Source organism: Triturus cristatus, chromosome 3_1 (assembly GCF_964204655.1).
Source record: "Triturus cristatus chromosome 3_1, aTriCri1.1, whole genome shotgun sequence".
Classification (NCBI taxonomy): domain Eukaryota; kingdom Metazoa; phylum Chordata; class Amphibia; order Caudata; family Salamandridae; genus Triturus; species Triturus cristatus.
Window position 1 is genome coordinate 447,221,201 of NC_140583.1, and position 23,660 is coordinate 447,244,860.

At 48.5% G+C, this 23,660-nt stretch overlaps 1 protein-coding gene across 3 annotated transcripts in view; it reads left to right on the forward strand.

Annotated features, from left to right (window-relative positions):
- LOC146860386 (transient receptor potential cation channel subfamily M member 7-like) overlaps positions 1 to 23,660 on the forward strand; it is a 1,286,036-nt gene that overhangs the window by 343,869 nt on the left and 918,507 nt on the right. For all 3 annotated transcript variants that reach the window (XM_085644245.1, XM_085644247.1, XM_085644246.1), the window contains 3 exons: positions 12,689 to 12,727; positions 21,552 to 21,750; positions 22,262 to 22,475. In XM_085644245.1, the coding sequence (XP_085500371.1) occupies positions 12,689 to 12,727; positions 21,552 to 21,750; positions 22,262 to 22,475 (452 nt within the window). The remainder of the gene's footprint in view (positions 1 to 12,688; positions 12,728 to 21,551; positions 21,751 to 22,261; positions 22,476 to 23,660) is intronic.

Sequence of the window (23,660 nt, forward strand, 5' to 3'; positions counted from 1 at the left end):
GTGATGAGGCTAGAGGGCATGCGGAGGGTAGGGTGAAGAGGTTAGGGGAACAAAGTAGGCAAAAGACTGAGAATTGTAAGGAAGTGGTGGGAGTGCAGTCAGGTCCGGATAAAGCTCACTAGCAGCAAATTAATATTCTCTCCTTGAATATCGAGCTTCAAATCTTGGCAGAAGGTGACAGCAGTTAACAGAAAATTGATCGCTTCAAACGTTGCATGCTTACAATAAACTATTATAATCAGGAAGAACCGATAGCTGTATGAGAGGGTGGGTTCTGAGCACTAGGTACTGAGTGCAGTAAATGCAAATGTTAAAGGAGTGGTTAGAATCATATTTAAACCTAACTGGTAGTTGGTCTTTCATAAAGTGAATTTAGTGGAAAGATAGGTAATAGGGATCACGATTTATGGCTTTCAGGTAAATATTTGTTTTCTATATGGCCCCAATAATGATGACTCCGCTGTCTATTATGAAATTACTGATCAACTTACTATGCTACCTGGCGACCAAATCGTAGGAGAAGACTTCAGTTGCATCTCATCAGTTGACAAAAATACTACTAACACATCTGGGAGTGCCTGTATGACCAAAGTCAGTTAAGTTATAGTTACATGGGTTCAATATTTCAAACCTCAATATGCTTGCAATATCTCGTTTAATTTTGCATGGGTGCCAAATTATGTTTTTTTCTCTCAAGGTCCCTTTTGCATCCAAGATGCTAATAGGGCCCTACGCTCAGTTACCAGCGGACGTGCCCCTGGCCAGGACAGGGTTCCTTCGGACGTTTTTCTCCACAATAAGGATAACTGGAGCAAGTATATAACCCTATTGGCTAATGCTGTGGCTGCAGGCGCGCCAGTCCCAAAATCCTGGAGGGGGGCAGTTATCATACCTGTATTTAAGAAGGGCGATAGGACGCTTCCGGGAAACTATAGGCCAATTAGCCTCATCGATTCCATTCAGAAGGTGGTAGGGAGGATGGTCCTGAACCAAATACAAGAATGGATCGATGATAATAACATTTTGTCACCCTTCCAAGCTGGTTTTCGGAAACTAACCAGCACGGTGGACCAAGTCTTTTACTTTGTCCAGCTCATTTGGAAGGTGGTGACACTGGGGAAAGGCAGTCTTTATGTAGCTTTTGTTGACTTAAGGGCTGCCTTCGATCTTGTTCCCCGCCACCGGTTGTGGGCAGTCCTTGAGAGGCTAGGTCTCCCCAAAGAAACTCTGACAATGGTGATGCGTCTGCACGAGTCTAACTATGCTAGGATCCAGTGGGGTGGGGCGGGGGAGGACACATCTGAGTTCCCGGTTGAGCGTGGTGTGCGACAAGGTTGTACTATGGCACCCACGCTCTTCTCACTTTATATCAATGGGATAGTTGATCTCATGCTCTCTGTTAATACCGACGCTCCAAGGTTGGCTGGTGTTTCCATCCCCATATTATTGTTTGCAGATGATACGCTTATCGTATCCAGAACATCTAATGGTCTGCAAAAAGCCCTTCGCCTGTTTGATGAGTTTTGCCTTGATCATGGTTTAGAGGTTAATGTGGCAAAAACGAAGTTTATGGCCTTTAACCCTCATAGCAGTTTCCAAGGGAAAAGAGTGTTCATGAATGGGCAACCTTTAGAATTAGTAACCAATTTTACGTATCTTGGATTGCAAATTTCAAGTAGTAATAATTGGCGCCGGCATCTTGAAATGGCCTCCCTGCGATTTAAACAGTTAACTGGTGCCCTGAGCAGGGAATTTAGCAGGTCATTCACGAAACCAATAAGCCCGGTTTTGCAAGTTTATGAAGCAAAGGCCCTAAACTCTGTCCTCTATGGGGCGGAGCTCTGGGGTTTTGATCAGCTAGCGACTTTGACAAGTGTGGAGCACAAATTCCTTCGTAGTATAACTGGTCTTCCTCAGAGCACCCCTCTGATCCCACTTAGGTATGATCTGGGCAGGAGGTCCATTAAGGATATTGCAAGGCTCCGTCCGGTTTTATACTGGCGGAGGCTTTGGACTACTCCTGAACTTTCCCATTATGGCAATGGCCTCACGGACATTATAAAATCTGATGTCTTTCATAAAATCGAGTGGCTGAAGAACTTACATGCGTCTTTAAAAGACATGGGTATGGAAGGGATGTGGACTGACCCAGCTACTGCCCAGTTTCCATCAAAAAGTTCTCTCAAGATAGCATACTGGGAAAGAATTGATTCCCAGGTATTGAGCAGAGCATCAGGGATGTCCGGGAATTTTCTGGAGTTTAAAGACTCCCCCAGCCTTGAACAATACTGGGATGTGGTGACTAATGTGGGCGACAGGAAACTCTACTTCCAGTTTAGAGCTGGCTCTTTGCCTCTTAGATTTTTGACTGGAAGGTGGGCCAGGAATTCGGAATTGCAGTGCCCTGCATGCGGGGCTGCGATTGAAACAGCTCCCCACTTTCTGTTTGCCTGCCCGGCATTTACCATTCCAAGGCGCGTTTGGCTTACCCCAATGTGTAAATCTCTCGGCACAAGGAGCTGCGCTGTAGCATTACGCATTTTGCGCACTAGCTCTTTGACAATAGTCTCTGTTGCATTGGCAAAATACTTGGGCTGGGCATGGGCATTGCGGAGAAAATCAATCAAGCGTACCCTTGATGTCCTTTAATGAATTCTGTGTTTGGGTTTTCCCTATTATCAAGCTGTGCCAGGGACAATTTTAATTCCAAAATGTTTTTATTACTACATGTCAGTCCATTGAAGTGTTTAATGTTTTTTTAAAAGGTATTTTAATGTATTTATTGAAATGTATGTTTTTATGTACTATGTTTGTGTCTTTTATGATTGCTTTTTAAATCGAATAAAGACTGATTGATTGATTGATTGATTGAGTTACATTTAAAGATAGTCTTGATCTAGTAGATCCTTTAAGAGGGGGGGAATCTCAGTTTTAGATTATGTAAATGTTTTCTCCTGTCTCTGACCAATATTCTTGTATAGACTATTTTTTAGTTAGTAAGGGGATGACTCAAAGTTCAACTGTAGTCTTTGATCCTTTTTGGGTTTCAGATCTTGCCCCAGTCACACTGAAATGTGCAGTCAAATAAGCATACATAGTCTTTCCCTAAGGTCTAGGGAATTCGTGAAGGATTTTATTCATATAAATAATTTTACAGCCAGTGTGACTATAGTATGGGATGCCTTAAAAGCCAGTATATGAAGTTTTACACAATAATATGTTGCCATCAAGAGACAATTGCAGACGTAATAAATGTACCTTAAAGCCAAGTTTAGCACCTCCTTTTATTAACCAATATGCACCACTGGCTGGTAAGTATCTGGAGTGAGATTATGAGTCTAAGGATACAAATTTAAGCACGTAGCAATAAACAAAATAGAATATCAAATCTAAAATTCCAAAAGTTTAAGAATGGATTTTAGGGATAAAACAGGCCCACTTCTCAGTGCACAAGCCAAATCTCCTATAGTGAAACATATATTAGAAATTCATACTTATACAGCGGGATGGCTCCTTAATGATGATGACATAGCTGGTGAATTGAGCAACTCCTTATGCACTCTCTATGATAAAGGAAAGAAATGGGGAAATCGGCCCATTCGTTTCCGGATCAAAGCTACGTACGCTTTCCCAGTCCCAGAAAAAGGATCTCATGAGGCCTAGTACCTGGCAGAAATCAATCTAGCAATGCGATGGCCTTTTCGCGGTCGCTGCATTGCGCTTCAGGTCTCCGGTGAAATGTGTCCTAATGATGCCCTACGGCATATAGATTTGGTGCTACATTAAGGGCCTTATAAGTGCTTGTCTCTGACAGAAAGATTATTGATGATGCCATTCCATGTGCTGATATGTAGCTAGAAGTAACTTCTTCTAATAATTAATTGAGTAACATAAATCCTTTAGTCAAAGGTTGCAATTAATATTCTATTTAAATGAGGTCTTGAATATATTAGACCTCACCTGAGGGGATTTTGAATGTCTTGTTGTCTATGGTGTTTACCTTCTTTGCTCTATCATTATTTCCATACATGTATAGGGGGCATGGTTTGTGTAACCAAAACGAACTTAATAACATCAAAAACAAAATATGTAGGTTCCAGACTCAAATACTGTTGAAAGAGACATATGGCTTAATTTTCCTTAGGGGTGCGATCTGGGTGAAACCCTTAGATTACGGATTCCTGTCCAAATAAAATCTCATTCCCAGCAGTACAGAATAAAAACAATCCCCGTACTTGCAGAGTCCCAGAGATAAAAGTAGGACACAGTGTAAAATAACACATTTAAGCTTTCACTTCTAACGCGTCACTGTTGCACCTAAAGTCACCCTACGATGTGCTAGACCCAACATCTGCACATTCTAGGAGCTATGCTAGACTTGTAGCGCCTCCTTTGGATTAAATCTGCCACTCTGAGCACTCAGTTACGTCATCACGCCTAGCGTCTTGTACATAAAGCTCTTACTGTAAGCTTCATGTCAGATACCTCTACTTCCTTCCTTTTATGGAGCTTGTGTGCAGAAACCCCAAGCATGGATTTGCTCGTACGAAGGATGGCTGGGTGAATCGGCGAATGGCATGCATTGATGAATGACAGATGTAGGAATGGGTGAAAATAAAGGATGGATGCATGAAAGGGTTGAGGATTGGGTGGAGAGTTGGAGCGCGAGAGACAGCGGGGGAGTTTCAGGAAGTGTTACACAGAGAGCTGCAGTACTATAGATCATATTCTACAATGGTTCCAACATACTAGGGGTGAGGACTCGGCAGGGCTCCAATACTTTACAGACGTGAGAAATGTGGGTAGTTGTGTGGCAGGAGCTCTTTAAGAAGAATGGCAATGTGGGAACAGAGTGTTGCAATACAATGTCATATTAAAGCAGCTCCCTTTGGCAGTGTGACCATCCTATAATTAGCAACACAGTCATTGTGAAGGGTTTTAATGAGTACAAGTACATTGATGGCCATTATGTCTACAAACAGATTTTGATTTCCTGGTATACCATTTTCAGTGTACATTATTGCAGGCTGGGCACACTGTCAGACGCTGCTTTCTCCCATGACACAAACGCGTACCTGTTGTGCATCCACGCTCCACTTTTAGTACCTTCCTGGCATGGTTTAATGTAGGCATGTGAATGCTTTTTTTTTTCTTAAGGACAATTATTGCTCCTGGGTGTTGTAAGATGCTGCATGTAAGAAACGAAATATAGGGCAATATTCCATTACTTGCCCCCCTTGGAGGGCAGTGGTGTCCTTCCCTATCATTCTCTCTTTAACATAATGTGTATATTTAAGGTGTACGTTTCACCCTTTGCGGCGTTTTGATGCTGAATAACAAAACGCTGTTACCCAACTCAGAGCAACTCCCAGAAGGATGAAAGGGTGAGTGGACCCGCCATTAGGATTTGAACCTTGGACCAGGGGGTCAAACATAACTTCCTCAAGTGAATGCGGTTAGTCCGCTGAGCCACCGAGCTCCTCTGCGCATGCCCACTCGCAGGGTCTATTGAGAAGACCGTTTTCAGATCAGGCTCCCAGTTCAGCCCTGTGCCCTGTAAAATAAGCAATCCGCTGTATTTATTCCGTAATTTACCCATGTCTCTATCCGAGTCACTGAGGTCCCCCACCACAGAAGCCCATCATAGATAATAAATAGCACAGTAAGCGACTTTCTTCACTATGTGCTTATCTACCATAAATCACAGCTCTGGGGTTTGCCTCTACTCGTGAAATTCAAACATAAAATAGTGCAGTTAAGTTTTCGTAGTAGTTCGTTTTGAGCATATTCCCAAGAAATGTGAAGTAGAATTATATTTAAAAACACATAAACCACAAATATCTGCCATTGAAGATAGAGACCTGAGATGCCACTTATGCTAACGTACACTGTCGCTCAAAGTGCTCTCCGAGATCGAGGCACTTGTTTATTGGAGACCGGGTGATACAGGCTGCCATCAGATAAGAGGATTTTCAGCCCCGGATGCCCCCAATGGCTATGAGGATCTTGCCACTGACAGATTAATAATCTCTCGCATGGACAGTGCTGCATCTGCTTATGCCCCCAGAGATGCACTTTCACGTGTAGCCATGATTGGAGTTTTTCAGCTCTGAGTCTACTGTTGACCTGAGGAAAACTAAGGATGTAGCCTTCCTCTGTATGACTTCCATGGCCTCTAGGGCTCAATTTTCCAAAGAACCCTCCCAGTGGTCACCAGAATTTGACCATGGTTTACTGAAAAACCCAAAAGGCCATCCCTCTCTGAAACCCATGTCCTCCTCCTACTTGGTGGCAGCCAGATTGAAACAGGTGGACTTTGGGGAGAGCCCTACTAGGGTGTATGGGGGGAGTGGTCATTGCACGTTTTGTCCTGTAGCATTCTGAAGACGTTGACTATGCCTACCAACCCTCTTTTGTTCAGTTTCATCCAAGGCCAATCAAGGAGATCCCAAGCAGCCACCATCCCTTACCTCCTGGATATTGCCACTAATCAAACAACAGTTTCATAAACACTTTGGGAATGGGAGGTGGTGCAGTCACAGCTCAGAACCCTGTCACCCAGGAGAAGGGGGAGGGAGGAGACCAGTGAAAGTGTGTAGCTTGCCAGCTATGCTGACCGAGTGCTGGGAGGTTAAAGGCAGGGGGTGCAGTGACTGAAACCGTACTTTGAGTGGACATGGGATAAACAATCACCAGCTTGGAAATTTGAGTACAACACATGTTTTGAGGACCTGCTCATGCATATATGAGTGGTAAGCTCTGATCACACCAAGTAGGCCTCGAGTGACCAACTTTCCACACAAATGGATGACGATAACCAACCCTTCCGGAAGCTTAAATAGATATAAATAATGCCAGGACACGTTTATAAATGGTGTCGAAATGATTGACCAATTTTTTACCGTATGGAAGGAATAAAAGTAAGTGAACCCTGGTGTTGGCTTTAATAGAAGCTGGACAACAAACAAATAATGGACGGAATGCTGACAATGCAGACATTCTCCCCCAGTCAAGAGATCTGGGTTAAATCCATCGTTCTTTTGCCCACTACGCCACCCCAGTTCAGACATGGCCATATGCAAATCAGTCTTGACCCTGTGCCTCATGGGAACAGTCCAGCCCGAACGGCCAAGCCATGTCTTCCCTGGACCGGAATCAAGCATCCTAGGACCGGTTTCTGGCTATCAGCCGTCATCAGCCAGGATAGCTTGACTCCAGTGGCGTAGTGAGCACGGGACCCACGTCTGGGCATACCCATCCCACTTAGGGCGAAAAGCGTTACAACAAACAAATAATGGACGGAATGCTGACAATGCAGACATTCTCCCCCAGTCAAGAGATCTGGGTTAAATCCATCGTTCTTTTGCCCACTACACCACCCCAGTTCAGACATGGCCATATGCAACTCAGTCTTGACCCTGTGCCTCATGGGAACAGTCCAGCCCGAACTGCCAAGCCATGTCTTCCCTGGACCGGAATCAAGCATCCTAGGACCGGTTTCTGGCTATCAGCCGTCATCAGCCAGGATAGCTTGACTCCAGTGGCGTAGTGAGCACGGGACCCACGTCTGGGCATACCCATCCCACTTAGGGCGAAAAGCGTTACAACAAACAAATAATGGACGGAATGCTGACAATGCAGACATTCTCCCCCAGTCAAGAGATCTGGGTTAAATCCATCGTTCTTTTGCCCACTACGCCACCCCAGTTCAGACATGGCCATATGCAAATCAGTCTTGACCCTGTGCCTCATGGGAACAGTCCAGCCCGAACTGCCAAGCCGTCCATCATTTGTTTGTTGTAACGCTTTTCGCCCTAAGTGGGATGGGTATTCCCAGACGTGGGACCCGTGCTCACTACGCCACTGGAGTCAAGCTATCCTGGCTGATGACGGCTGATAGCCAGAAACCGGTCCTAGGATGCTTGATTCCGGTCCAGGGAAGACATGGCTTGATAGTTCGGGCTGGACTGTTCCCATGAGGCACAGGGTCAAGACTGATTTGCATATGGCCATGTCTAAACTGGGGTGGCGTAGTGGGCAAAAGAACGATGGATTTAACCCAGATCTCTTGACTGGGGGAGAATGTCTGCATTGTCAGCATTCCGTCCATCATTTGTTTGTTGTAACGCTTTTCGCCCTAAGTGGGATGGGTATTCCCAGACGTGGGACCCGTGCTCACTACGCCACTGGAGTCAAGCTATCCTGGCTGATGACGGCTGATAGCCAGAAACCGGTCCTAGGATGCTTGATTCCGGTCCAGGGAAGACATGGCTTGGCAGTTCGGGCTGGACTGTTCCCATGAGGCACAGGGTCAAGACTGATTTGCATATGGCCATGTCTAAACTGGGGTGGCGTAGTGGGCAAAAGAACGATGGATTTAACCCAGATCTCTTGACTGGGGGAGAATGTCTGCATTGTCAGCATTCCGTCCATCATTTGTTTGTTGTAACGCTTTTCGCCCTAAGTGGGATGGGTATTCCCAGACGTGGGACCCGTGCTCACTACGCCACTGGAGTCAAGCTATCCTGGCTGATGACGGCTGATAGCCAGAAACCGGTCCTAGGATGCTTGATTCCGGTCCAGGGAAGACATGGCTTGGCAGTTCGGGCTGGACTGTTCCCATGAGGCACAGGGTCAAGACTGATTTGCATATGGCCATGTCTAAACTGGGGTGGCGTAGTGGGCAAAAGAACGATGGATTTAACCCAGATCTCTTGACTGGGGGAGAATGTCTGCATTGTCAGCATTCCGTCCATCATTTGTTTGTTGTAACGCTTTTCGCCCTAAGTGGGATGGGTATTCCCAGACGTGGGACCCGCGCTCACTACGCCACTGGAGTCAAGCTATCCTGGCTGATGACGGCTGATAGCCAGAAACCGGTCCTAGGATGCTTGATTCCGGTCCAGGGAAGACATGGCTTGGCAGTTCGGGCTGGACTGTTCCCATGAGGCACAGGGTCAAGACTGATTTGCATATGGCCATGTCTAAACTGGGGTGGCGTAGTGGGCAAAAGAACGATGGATTTAACCCAGATCTCTTGACTGGGGGAGAATGTCTGCATTGTCAGCATTCCGTCCATCATTTGTTTGTTGTAACGCTTTTCACCCTAAGTGGGATGGGTATTCCCAGACGTGGGACCCGTGCTCACTACGCCACTGGAGTCAAGCTATCCTGGCTGATGACGGCTGATAGCCAGAAACCGGTCCTAGGATGCTTGATTCCGGTCCAGGGAAGACATGGCTTGGCAGTTCGGGCTGGACTGTTCCCATGAGGCACAGGGTCAAGACTGATTTGCATATGGCCATGTCTAAACTGGGGTGGCGTAGTGGGCAAAAGAACGATGGATTTAACCCAGATCTCTTGACTGGGGGAGAATGTCTGCATTGTCAGCATTCCGTCCATCATTTGTTTGTTGTAATGCTTTTCGCCCTAAGTGGGATGGGTATTCCCAGACGTGGGACCCGTGCTCACTACGCCACTGGAGTCAAGCTATCCTGGCTGATGACGGCTGATAGCCAGAAACCGGTCCTAGGATGCTTGATTCCGGTCCAGGGAAGACATGGCTTGGTAGTTCGGGCTGGACTGTTCCCATGAGGCACAGGGTCAAGACTGATTTGCATATGGCCATGTCTAAACTGGGGTGGCGTAGTGGGCAAAAGAACGATGGATTTAACCCAGATCTCTTGACTGGGGGAGAATGTCTGCATTGTCAGCATTCCGTCCATCATTTGTTTGTTGTAACGCTTTTCGCCCTAAGTGGGATGGGTATTCCCAGACGTGGGACCCGTGCTCACTACGCCACTGGAGTCAAGCTATCCTGGCTGATGACGGCTGATAGCCAGAAACCGGTCCTAGGATGCTTGATTCCGGTCCAGGGAAGACATGGCTTGGCAGTTCGGGCTGGACTGTTCCCATGAGGCACAGGGTCAAGACTGATTTGCATATGGCCATGTCTAAACTGGGGTGGCGTAGTGGGCAAAAGAACGATGGATTTAACCCAGATCTCTTGACTGGGGGAGAATGTCTGCATTGTCAGCATTCCGTCCATCATTTGTTTGTTGTAACGCTTTTCGCCCTAAGTGGGATGGGTATTCCCAGACGTGGGACCCGTGCTCACTACGCCACTGGAGTCAAGCTATCCTGGCTGATGACGGCTGATAGCCAGAAACCGGTCCTAGGATGCTTGATTCCGGTCCAGGGAAGACATGGCTTGGCAGTTCGGGCTGGACTGTTCCCATGAGGCACAGGGTCAAGACTGATTTGCATATGGCCATGTCTAAACTGGGGTGGCGTAGTGGGCAAAAGAACGATGGATTTAACCCAGATCTCTTGACTGGGGGAGAATGTCTGCATTGTCAGCATTCCGTCCATCATTTGTTTGTTGTAACGCTTTTCGCCCTAAGTGGGATGGGTATTCCCAGACGTGGGACCCGCGCTCACTACGCCACTGGAGTCAAGCTATCCTGGCTGATGACGGCTGATAGCCAGAAACCGGTCCTAGGATGCTTGATTCCGGTCCAGGGAAGACATGGCTTGGCAGTTCGGGCTGGACTGTTCCCATGAGGCACAGGGTCAAGACTGATTTGCATATGGCCATGTCTAAACTGGGGTGGCGTAGTGGGCAAAAGAACGATGGATTTAACCCAGATCTCTTGACTGGGGGAGAATGTCTGCATTGTCAGCATTCCGTCCATCATTTGTTTGTTGTAACGCTTTTCACCCTAAGTGGGATGGGTATTCCCAGACGTGGGACCCGTGCTCACTACGCCACTGGAGTCAAGCTATCCTGGCTGATGACGGCTGATAGCCAGAAACCGGTCCTAGGATGCTTGATTCCGGTCCAGGGAAGACATGGCTTGGCAGTTCGGGCTGGACTGTTCCCATGAGGCACAGGGTCAAGACTGATTTGCATATGGCCATGTCTAAACTGGGGTGGCATAGTGGGCAAAAGAACGATGGATTTAACCCAGATCTCTTGACTGGGGGAGAATGTCTGCATTGTCAGCATTCCGTCCATCATTTGTTTGTTGTAATGCTTTTCGCCCTAAGTGGGATGGGTATTCCCAGACGTGGGACCCGTGCTCACTACGCCACTGGAGTCAAGCTATCCTGGCTGATGACGGCTGATAGCCAGAAACCGGTCCTAGGATGCTTGATTCCGGTCCAGGGAAGACATGGCTTGGCAGTTCGGGCTGGACTGTTCCCATGAGGCACAGGGTCAAGACTGATTTGCATATGGCCATGTCTAAACTGGGGTGGCGTAGTGGGCAAAAGAACGATGGATTTAACCCAGATCTCTTGACTGGGGGAGAATGTCTGCATTGTCAGCATTCCGTCCATCATTTGTTTGTTGTAACGCTTTTCGCCCTAAGTGGGATGGGTATTCCCAGACGTGGGACCCGTGCTCACTACGCCACTGGAGTCAAGCTATCCTGGCTGATGACGGCTGATAGCCAGAAACCGGTCCTAGGATGCTTGATTCCGGTCCAGGGAAGACATGGCTTGGCAGTTCGGGCTGGACTGTTCCCATGAGGCACAGGGTCAAGACTGATTTGCATATGGCCATGTCTAAACTGGGGTGGCGTAGTGGGCAAAAGAACGATGGATTTAACCCAGATCTCTTGACTGGGGGAGAATGTCTGCATTGTCAGCATTCCGTCCATCATTTGTTTGTTGTAACGCTTTTCGCCCTAAGTCGGATGGGTATTCCCAGACGTGGGACCCGTGCTCACTACGCCACTGGAGTCAAGCTATCCTGGCTGATGACGGCTGATAGCCAGAAACCGGTCCTAGGATGCTTGATTCCGGTCCAGGGAAGACATGGCTTGGCAGTTCGGGCTGGACTGTTCCCATGAGGCACAGGGTCAAGACTGATTTGCATATGGCCATGTCTAAACTGGGGTGGCATAGTGGGCAAAAGAACGATGGATTTAACCCAGATCTCTTGACTGGGGGAGAATGTCTGCATTGTCAGCATTCCGTCCATCATTTGTTTGTTGTAACGCTTTAATAGAAGCTGGCGCACAGGGCATTTGATAATCTACATCGCGACAGCTGTATCTTTCTTGCAGAGGTAATTCTATCAACAGGAGAGTCATAATTCTATTGATCAACCTGCATCCATCTATCATTATTTGATTGTCATTCATAATAAATGGATTTACGCCACTGCACAGACTCGAGGACAATTTACTTATGCAGCAGTTAGATGAGCCTGGAAAGTTCTGAGCTCTGTGGTAAAGGCACAGTGTCGTAAGAGCTCCCTCTTGAGGACAAGAGAAGACAGGAAGCTGGGGCGCGAAGAAGAGGACGTGAGAGGAGAAATCTCTGCCTGCAGCGCCTATTTTTTAGCTACCTCTATCAGATACGATGAAATATTGCTCTGATTGTCTTCTTTTCCAGAATTGCCTATTTATTGAAGCAGAAACATACCCCCCTGTTTAGGGATGACTCACTCACTTAGCTACCTATGATCCATGCAGTCAGCCAAACGCTCTCTACTCACGCATTCACCCACTTACCTATTCATTGACCCCTCAAACTATTTATCCAGCCATGTACCCACGCACACTCACTCAATGAAGATGTCCTTCCACTTTAGGGCCTCTTGGAAATGGTGCAGATTATACAGTTATGTACAAAGCAGTGTGATTTGAAGTGTTAATATCACGTATTTTCAATTTTTCAGGTGCCTTCCAGGATGTCAGATTTGTCAGCAACTTGTCAGGTAAAAAGGGTAATTTTTATTTTATAAACCGAAAAAGAACGTGAAGATACTGTGCCATATATGATATGTTTGTATCATAGACAGAGATCGCGTGTATGTCCGTGTGTGTGCCACTGCTCTTATAATGTTACAAGTTAAGACCAAGAGGTTCACTGGAGCGGATGGTTCCTCGTATATACTCATTGGTGTAGGTCGAGGAAAGCATGTTACCTTTTCCAGCTACCATTTGTTCAATGTCAAGATATTCGTTGCAGTGAGAAAACCACTTGTTCACGGCTCAAAGCTTAAATAGCTGAACTGAGGCAGATTCCCCATCGACATCAGACACCCCTCCAGTATGGTCGAGTTTTTGGCAGTACTAGTGCAGGGCACAAGTCCTAAACAAGCATTGGTATAGCCCATAGGTCTTGCCTTTGGGACCTTATAAGTGTTTAGTTATCCAGCACAATATCCTTGGTGAAACAAGATCAAGTTTTGCATGGCTAAACACTTATAAGGTCCCAAAGGCAAGACCTATTGGCTATGCAAATGCTTGTTTTGAGTGAGTGGCTCGTGCAGGTATGCCACTGTGAGGTAGAGATGCTGCAAGTGCTTTTACAGGAGCCCCTGTGACATTGCGACTCTTCAAAATGTATCTTGGGTCTGGTGTAATACTTCCAGCCCCTATTCCCGTCTTCTCGCACCCAATGCATCCTTAAATGTCCCATGTACAGCCCTAGTTGACACACCTGTCCTCCAGTGACACTTTAACTGTCATGGGTGGTGGTGGATGTGGTGGTGGTGGTGGATGTGGTGGTGGTGGTGGTTGTGGACATGGTTGTGGACGTGGTGGTGGATGTGGTGGTGGTGGACGTGGACATGGTGTATATGGTGGTGGTGGACATGGTGGTGGTGGATGTGGTGGTGGATGTGGTGGTGGAGGTGGATGTGGTGGTGGTGGATGTGGTGGTGGACATGGTGGTAGATGTGGTGGTGGACGTGGTGGTGGATGTGGTGGTGGTGGACGTGGTGGTGGTGGACGTGGTGGTGGACATGGTGGTAGGTGGTGGTTGTGGATGTGGTGGTGGTGGTGGTGGACATGGTGGTGGTGGACGTGGTGGTGGTGGACATGGTGGTGGATGTGGTGTTGGTGGACATGGTAGTGGTGGTGGACATGGTGGTGGATGTGGACGTGGTGATGGATGTGGTGGTGGTGGACGTGGTGGTGGTGGACATGGTGGTGAACGTGGTGGTGGTGGACATGGTGGTGGTGGACATGGTGGTGGATGTGGTGGTGGATGTGGTGGTGGTGGACATGGTAGTGGTGGTGGACATGGTGGTGGATGAGGACGTGGTGATGGATGTGGTGGTGGTGGACGTGGTGGTGGTGGACATGGTGGTGGTGGTGGACATGGTGGTGGTGGACGTGGTGGTGGTGGTGGACATGGTAGTGGTTGTGGACATGGTGGTGGACGTGGTGATGGACGTGGTGGCAGTGTTGGTGGACGTGGTGGTGGTGGTGGTGGTGTACGTGGTGGTGGTGATGGTGGTGGACGTGGTGGTGGTGATGGTGGTGGACGTGGTGGTGGACATGGTGGACGTGGTGGTGGACATGGTGGTGGTGGACGTGGTGGTGGACATGGTGGTGGTGGACGTGGTGGACGTGGTGGTGGACATGGTGGTGGTGGACATGGTGGACGTGGTGGTGGTGGACGTGGTGGTGGTGGACATGGTGGTGGTGGACATGGTGTATATGGTGGTGGTGGACATGGTGGTGGTGGATGTGGTGGTGGATGTGGTGGTGGAGGTGGATGTGGTGGTGGTGGATGTGGTGGTGGACATGGTGGTAGATGTGGTGGTGGACGTGGTGGTGGATGTGGTGGTGGTGGACGTGGTGGTGGTGGACGTGGTGGTGGACATGGTGGTAGGTGGTGGTTGTGGATGTGGTGGTGGTGGTGGTGGACATGGTGGTGGTGGACGTGGTGGTGGTGGACATGGTGGTGGATGTGGTGTTGGTGGACATGGTAGTGGTGGTGGACATGGTGGTGGATGTGGACGTGGTGATGGATGTGGTGGTGGTGGACGTGGTGGTGGTGGACATGGTGGTGAACGTGGTGGTGGTGGACATGGTGGTGGTGGACATGGTGGTGGATGTGGTGGTGGATGTGGTGGTGGTGGACATGGTAGTGGTGGTGGACATGGTGGTGGATGAGGACGTGGTGATGGATGTGGTGGTGGTGGACGTGGTGGTGGTGGACATGGTGGTGGTGGTGGACATGGTGGTGGTGGACGTGGTGGTGGTGGTGGACATGGTAGTGGTTGTGGACATGGTGGTGGACGTGGTGATGGACGTGGTGGCAGTGTTGGTGGACGTGGTGGTGGTGGTGGTGGTGTACGTGGTGGTGGTGATGGTGGTGGACGTGGTGGTGGTGATGGTGGTGGACGTGGTGGTGGACATGGTGGACGTGGTGGTGGACATGGTGGTGGTGGACGTGGTGGTGGACATGGTGGTGGTGGACGTGGTGGACGTGGTGGTGGACATGGTGGTGGTGGACATGGTGGACGTGGTGGTGGTGGACGTGGTGGTGGTGGACATGGTGGTGGTGGACATGGTGGTGGATATGGTGGTGGATGTGGTGGTGGTGGACATGGTGGTGGATGTGGTGGTGGTGGACATGGTAGTGGTGGTGGACATGGTGGTGGATGTGGACGTGGTGATGGATATGGTGGTGGTGGAAGTGGTGGTGGTGGACATGGTGGTGGATATGGTGGTGGATGTGGTGGTGGACGTGGTCGTGGACATGGTGGTGGTGGACGTGGTGGACGTGGTGGTGGACATGGTGGTGAACGTGGTGGTGGTGGATGTGGTGGTGGTGGGCATGGTGGTGGTGGACATAGTGGTGGTGGACGTGGTGGTGGATGTGGTGGTGGTGGACATGGTGGTGGTGGACATGGTAGTGGTGGTGGACGTGGTGGTGGATGTGGTGATGGACGTGGTGATGGACGTGGTGGCGGTGTTGGTGGACGTGGTGGTGGTGGACGTGGTGGTGGTGGTGGACGTGGTGGTGGTGATGGTGGTGGACGTGGTGGTGGTGGATGTGGTGGTGGTGGTGGACGTGGTGGTGGACGTAGTGGACGTGGTGGACATGGTGGTGGTGGACGAGGTGGTGGTGGTGGATGTCGTGGTGTTGGTGGACGTGGTGTTGGTGGACGTGGTGTTGGTGGACATGGTGGTGGTGGACATGGTGGTGGTGTTGGACGTGGTGTTGTTGGAAATGGTGGTGGTGGTGTTGGCGGTGGACGTGGTGGTGGATGTGTTGCTGATGTACCTGGTGGACTTGGTGGTGGTGGACGAGGTGGACGTGGTGGTGGTGGACATGGTGGTAGTGGACGTGGTGGTGGTGGACGTGTTGGCGGTGGACGTGGTGATGGTGGTGGACGTGGTGGTGGTGGTGGTGGTGGTGGACGTGGTGGTGGTGGTGGACGTGGTGGTGGACATGGTGGTGGTGGACGTGGTGGACGTGGTGGTGGTGGTGGACATTGTGGTGTTGGTGGACGTGGTGTTGGTGGACGTGGTGGTGGTGGACATGGTGGTGGTGGTGGACATGGTGGTGGTGGTGGACATGGTGGTGGACGTGGTGGTGTTGGACATGGTGGTGGACGTGGTGGTGGTGTTGACGGTGGATGTGGTGGTGGATGTGTTGGTGGTGTACGTGGTGGACTTGGTGGTGGTGGACGTGGTGTTGGTGGACGTGGTGTTGGTGGACATGGTGGTGGTGGACATGGTGGTGGTGTTGGACGTGGTGTTGTTGGAAATGGTGGTGGTGGTGGACATGTTGGTGGTGGACATGGTGGTGGTAGTGGACGTGGTGATGGTGTTGGCGGTGGACGTGGTGGTGGATGTGTTGCTGGTGTACGTGGTGGACTTGGTGGTGGTGGACGAGGTGGACGTGGTGGTGGTGGACATGGTGGTAGTGGACGTGGTGGTGGTGGACGTGTTGGCGGTGGACGTGGTGATGGTGGTGGACGTGGTGGTGGTGGTGGTGGACGTGGTGGTGGTGGTGGACGTGGTGGTGGACATGGTGGTGGTGGGCGTGGTAGACGTGGTGGTGGTGGACGTTGTGTTGGTGGACGTGGTGTTGGTGGACGTGGTGTTGGTGGACATGGTGGTGGTGGTGGACATGGTGGTGGACGTGGTGGTGTTGGACATGGTGGTGGACGTGGTGGTGGTGTTGACGGTGGATGTGTTGGTGGTGTACGTGGTGGACTTGGTGGTGGTGGACGTGGTGGACGTGGTGGTGGTGGACATGGTGGTAGTGGACGTGGTGGTGGTGGACGTGTTGGCGGTGGACGTGGCGGACTTGGTGTTGGTGGTGGACGTGGTGGTGGTGGTGAACATAGTGGTGGTGTTGGACGTGGTGGTGGATGACTATTGGTTAGGAGGGTGCTGGCAGAATGCAGATCGAAGGGGGCATATGGAGAGCAGAAAGAGGCCGAATATTAGATACAAAAAATGGCGAAACACAAAACAGATTTAATGGGGTGGTCCCTTCTTATAGCGCATGTGAATGTTCCTTAGCATCCCGTTTTTAGTAAACAGGGGGACCATGGGGAGATTAATTGATTAATCACGCATGATGATCGCGTGCGAAAGCTGGTGTTGTTGGAGTCACGGCGTTGGCTTACCAATGTGTTATTCTTGGCAATTTAGTCAATCTCCTGTGCCTTCTAAAAGGCAATGTGTTCCTGTGTGAATGTGCTCTTGTGTAATGTAACTGGGTGTCTTGTAAAGGTCTCTACTACTCTTGAGTTCAATTTGCGCTGTATGAATTTGCAAAATAAACAGCAGCAGACCTTGTAGAGCAAGAGCCTATTATATCCGTTCATGTAGCGCATGCCTAGCAATGAGGGCTCAGTACAGCCCAGTAGTGCACACTACACAACAAACAAATATCCGTTCATGTAGCGCACGCACAGCAATGAGGGCTCTGTACAGCCCAGTACTGCACACTACACAACAAACAAATATCCGTTCATGTAGCGCACGCACAGCAATGAGGGCTCTGTACAGCCCAGTACTGCATTTAAAATTTAAATTTAAAGCGCATTAAAGCGCAATGCTCCGTTAATAACAAAAAAAATATCTGTGCCTGCAGTGAGAGTGGCTCACAAAGAAAAGAAACAAGCCACGGCATTGCTCTGGTTGATGTTTGGGAGGTGGAAGGGGTGTTATGTGCAGAAAGGCATTACGGCTCTCAAATAAATAAATAAAACAAGCGCGGTACGCAAAAGTGAAAGCGACGCGTTTGGAGCTGAAAGTGCACGCTCTGCTTAATGAGCCATGACGAGGGAGGAAAGCCACGCTTGCTCCCGCGGACCCTAGGCCAGGGCAGAGAGAAGGCGGGACATGCACCCAACTTTTGCCAATTGCGTGCTGTCTTTCTTAGAAAGACTCATGCAAAGGCCAATAGCGGGTGAAGAAAACAAAAGCACACGCACGAGCGTGTGTTCCAAAGTTTAAAGCCCTTACTAAATGTCTCGCAGAGCAGCGCATGCGTGCTGGCTCAAGCGAGACCTAAAAATGAAGTGGGGGACTAATTAGGTTAGGCAGTATGCAAGTCAAAGCAAGACATGTGCCATTACATTGCATGTCGTCACGACGCGTGACATTGCACGTGACATAACAGGAAGTTACCTCACTAAATATGACATCACAAGAAGTGACATCGGATATTAAGACATCATACATGTTTATCAGGTATATTATGATTACATTTCAGCACATTATGAGATTTGGCGTCAGGGTTGTGCCAAAAAAGTGGCGCAACCCCGATGCAAAATCTGGGCCTCCACTAATATATTCATTTTTTAAAACCCTATCACACAGATTGGCAACAAGGAGAAGCATGGCGGTAGATCTGTTCTGTTTAATTGGTTGCAAAGGCTGTGTTTTAAAATATTTTATGGGTTAAGGCATCTGCTGTAAAGGTGCCCGGTAAATCTCAGGGAATAGTAATAATGGTGAGATAACTCTGGAGGTGAACGCGTTTGTTGGAGAGATCTGTGTATTGTGAAGTCCCAGATTTAAATCAAAGTAGCATAGCGGGTTAATGCATCTCCTGCAAAGCACATCACGTAACATGCAGATGACAGATTTTTTTTAATGTAGATAGGAAAGTGGTTACTGCTTTTAACACCGAGATCCTTTTGTTACCGGCAGTTTGTAAGTTGTAATCCTTATAATATAGCACAGTGAGCTAAGAAGGACATGTGACTCCCACACCTTGTAACCCTGTCTCATGTAACTCGCCTTGTACATTTACATATGTACATGATTTATTGTCAATGTATAATGTGTATAGAGCTCTGACACCCTGCATTGGGTTGTGTAGCACTATAAAAGAAATAACAGTGCTATTGAAATTGTTATTTGTGTAAATAATGGGACATATCAACACACCTGACATTCTTACAGTGCATGCATCTCTTAAAAACAAGGACTGAACAAAGGCAAAAGCATGCCTCTATTAAGTACCTGTGAAGAGATAAGCTGTGTGCCTTTGTCAGGATATTCATGCAAAAGGAGGCCTGATGGCCCCTTAACTTTGGCCCAGCAAGAGGTTAAAAAAATCTCCCTTGATGCCTGGAAATGAAAAGCAGACAATGTACAGGCGCTACTGAATGTGTCCCGGTGTCTGAAAATGACACCGGGACAAGTTCAGCATATTTCTGTGGGGCCCAACTTCTTGGTAGGGGTGATGGCCTCCACCCATGAAAATAGTGGGAAGACGCCGTGTACCTGCATGTACCCCCGACTTTTGCCCTGTACTAGTGTGTGTGTTCTCAGGTGGAAGCGTGGGTGATCAATGGTTGGCTGCTGAAAGCCCACACAGTTGTAATTTTGTGGTAACAGCAAGGTTGCCACTAATATGGAAAATGGATGTGGAATGCCTTAAACGTCCCCATGATCACAATGAACAAAATATGTTTAGGTAAAAAAAAACCTGAAAAATAATTTGACGTGCTAATGTACAATTTTTAAACAGTCCTGCGAACAATCCACAGGAGTAAATGTACTGTGTACGTAGATTTCCTTGAGTACTTCTGGAGATTCTCGTTATCCCCTCCCCCCAGCAAAAATCTGAAATCTACCCAAATCATATAATTAAACCTTGAAGAATGGGTTTTAAAAAAAATAGATTCACAAAGGTAAAGTTGCACTTTTGTGCAAGTTTGCGATTTGTTTCTTATTCACACATGTATTTTACTAGTAGTATCTTTACGACTTCGGACTCTCTGCGCTGGTGGGGAAGACTCCACACTTAAAAAGAAAGGACAGTCCTGCTGAGCAGGGGTGGACTATCCATAGCAGGCAGTGGGCGTTTCCCCGGTGGGTCGCCAGGATGGGGGTTGGTTTTGGACCCCTGGGGGGCCTTTTTGTTACTGGGTGCCGGTTTTGCCACATAGCTGCAATATCGGCCCCCTGTAACAAAAGCAGCTGCAGTCTTTTCCATGCGCAATCCCTCCCCACCTCCCGACCAATCTGACTCAATTGCCAGGGCCGGTTTATGTTCTCAGTCCAGCCCTGGTGCAGAGTCTCTGCCACAATAGCGGAATCTTTGCAGGCATAATACTACTACTCTTAGACTAAAGACAATGCAAGGTGACGGACCTAATAGATAGCACCTCACTCTATCACTGCTGTTGTATTGAGAATGGTCATGCACAGTACTCCAGCACCTGTCACCCTTTGGTGCCATTGACTACAGATTCGTAAAGCAAATTTAACAAAAGGAGGTGCACCGAACAAAGCACATTTAGTAAGTTGTGATTTCTTTACTTTCTTCCTTTAATTTGACATCGATACATGCTCATAAAAACAGCTGTTTTTTATGAGCATATGGATTCTGCTGCATTGGCAGCTGCCCTGACACTTTGGACATAGGGCATTTGAGCTCCTTTGAGAAGGCCAGTTGGCCAGGGGGACTGTTATGTTCGTAGGGCGCCAGGCCCTAAGGTGATTTATGTGGTGCTGGGAAATGTGATTCATGTCCTGAGAGTTATGCACCGTGATTTATACCTCTAATGTGGTTTATGTTTATGAGTTAATTTGTAGTCTATGATTTATGTTTAGGAGGTTATTCCCTAATCTAAGAGTTCTGTTTAGGAGAGGATTGCATAATGTGTTTATGCTGGTGAGGTTATTGCATAATGTGTTTATGCTTATGAGGTTGGCGCAGAATGTATTTCGCGCATAAATGTGATACTGTGCATAATATGGTTTATGTTGCAGGATAATGCTGAGTACAGTTTTTGCTAGTACTTACTGGTTGTGTTCTACGTTCATGATATGTCCAACAGTTACTATGTTCACTGAGTGATGGTTCTGACAGTGGTCCAATTGGCCCTGTCAGGTGTACATAATCCCTTGTAGATATTACCTAGTGCCAGAGGGCACAGTGTATATTGTGTGATTACTATTCTAATGTGTTATGAGAATACAAAGGCTATTTTTGATATAACCTTGTGTGGAGTTCCTTTTGTGGTGTGCCTAGTATGTTGTTGCTTTGTGCGTGTTGCACAAACGCTTTACACATTGCCTCCGGGATAAGCCTGACTGCTCGTGCCAAGCTACCAAGGGGGTGAGCAGGGGTTATCTTCAGCGTGTAACTCCCACGCCCTGGCTAGAGTGGTGGTCTCTGCCTGGCTTTGGCGCAAGCCTTAGCCAACCAGAGATCCCAATTCTAACACCACGGCACTTATGTTTTTTTTTTATAAATGACGCACTGGTAAATCATGATCCTAATGCTTATGCTCTCATGGTATAATATAATTTCTCTAATAGGTGCTGCTGCGGTCGCTTGATAGGACAGCATGCCTGGAACAATGGGTGTGTGGCCCCCACTACATCACGTGGACAACCGGAGGACAACACGGCTCCTGTACCTGAGCCGTGGTCAGTGGAGAATGATACTGCCGAAAGCCCAACAGATGCGTATGGCATTATAAATTTTCAAGGCGGGTCACGCTGCTGCAAAGCCAAGGTACGTAGAACGTAAGACACTCCCTGAATGCCTAAGGTTGATCATGCAAATCAGCATCTCAAGGGGACTTGGCATGGCCTTTGGGATCAGGGGATATAGTGGTGGCCGGTCAGAAAGAGAGCATGGTTCGAATGGACCCTGTTTACTTTCTGTAGCTACCTAACGTCGCTCTTCTCATAGCTCCTTAACAGCAAATAGGGGTCTGTCGAAGAGCTAGAGGTGAAGCCAGCCCTGTGAAGTTGTTGGTCGGGGTGTGCATGTTTCACTTCCGCTATCCCTGATAACTTGGTGAATTGGCGATCGTGTGCATAGTCATACTCATTGTGTAAACATCATGATTGTTTTAATGAGTGATATTTAATATTAACCCAGAATCGGCTTCTACTGGAAACGACAAACTGGTGTATGTAATTCTCGTTTCAAGCTATAGGAATTGGTTCCCTTTGACACACACACACTGCTGCCATCCCAGTGAGGCCTCGTCAATCAACGCGGGTTTCTCTCTCCACAGTACCTGCGGTTGTCTCATGACTCGAACCCCGAAGACATCCTGCAGCTGGTGCTGAAGGAATGGCAGATGGCGCTGCCCAAGCTGGTCATCTCGGTGCACGGCGGGATGCAGGCGTTCGAGCTCCACCCTCGTGTCAAGCAGGCGCTTAGCAAGGGCCTCATCAAGGCCGCAGTGACCACCGGGGCCTGGATCATGACCGGAGGCATCAATACAGGTAAGCAACGCTAAGTGCGTATTAATAACTGCACGCAGCGCGTGTCAGCACGTGGGTGTTACTGCAGGAGCTCGCTGGAAAGGAGGAGGGTTCCCTAGCAAGGAAAATTAGGCATCGCGCCAAGTGGAGGTAGTCGGTGAGGTTTGTTTTTAGGTCTGGCCTAGGGATAGCTTCAACTGTTTTGTGAGCCTACTTATAATCTTGAAATGCCTACCTCATATTCTTAGGTATACTACATATAGAAAGTGGCTGCGAGTCAATCACACTTTAATCCAACCCACAGGAAAGCACACGCAGCATACAAGGAGTGGTAGGTCAGCCTTTAAAAACTGGGGGGGGGGGAGGGGGGTGTCTTCCAAAGGGGGGTCGCCGATGTAATTACGGGCGTGGCTTAACAAAACGTAAGCTAAAAATCTGTGCTTAGCATACTGTGCTGCCCGACTGGAATTTTGCTGTTTCTGTCATTGCATCCAGATATATAATACAAGTAAAATTACACCAACAAAAAGCCAGGGCTATTGGCTTTGTCAGTGAAGCAACAACTATGGCTTTGTTGCATATAATATTGAAAATGCTTCAGTTCTGAAATGAGACTGTGAAATAACTAAAACAAGTCTCTTCGAAGTTACTCAAAGGCTTTGAGCAGTGGTAGTGCTGCAGAGTTAAGATTCTTTTTCCACCCTGAGGGTGAGGGCAAAAACGGGGAGCCAGATAGGGACCCGTCTCAGCACCTGCTTTTTAGAACTGGTGGTGCTGAGCACCGGCAGGACCCGGCCCACTTAAAGGCCTGAGGCAGCGTGACCAACAGCATCTCATCGCTGCTCACAGCAGTCATGGCTGCTGCTCCGCCCTCCTCCCGTCATTACTGTGGCTCAGAGTGCCCTCTGCTGTTCCGCTGCCCTGTCCAGGCTGCATGGACTCATTTCTTCTAAGTGCTCTTCAGATGCTCAGCACGGTAACGCTTATCAAAAGGTTATACAACCTTTCAAATATTCACTACGTAGTGCCACCATCATCACCATACCCACCGCTGTTACCACCACCACGATCACCACTATCACCATTTCCACCACTGCCATTACCACCCCCCACAATTATAATCACCATTAAAGCCACTACCACCTCTACCCCGCCATTTACCATTAACACCACTACCCCCACCATTAGCACCATTATTGCCACCAT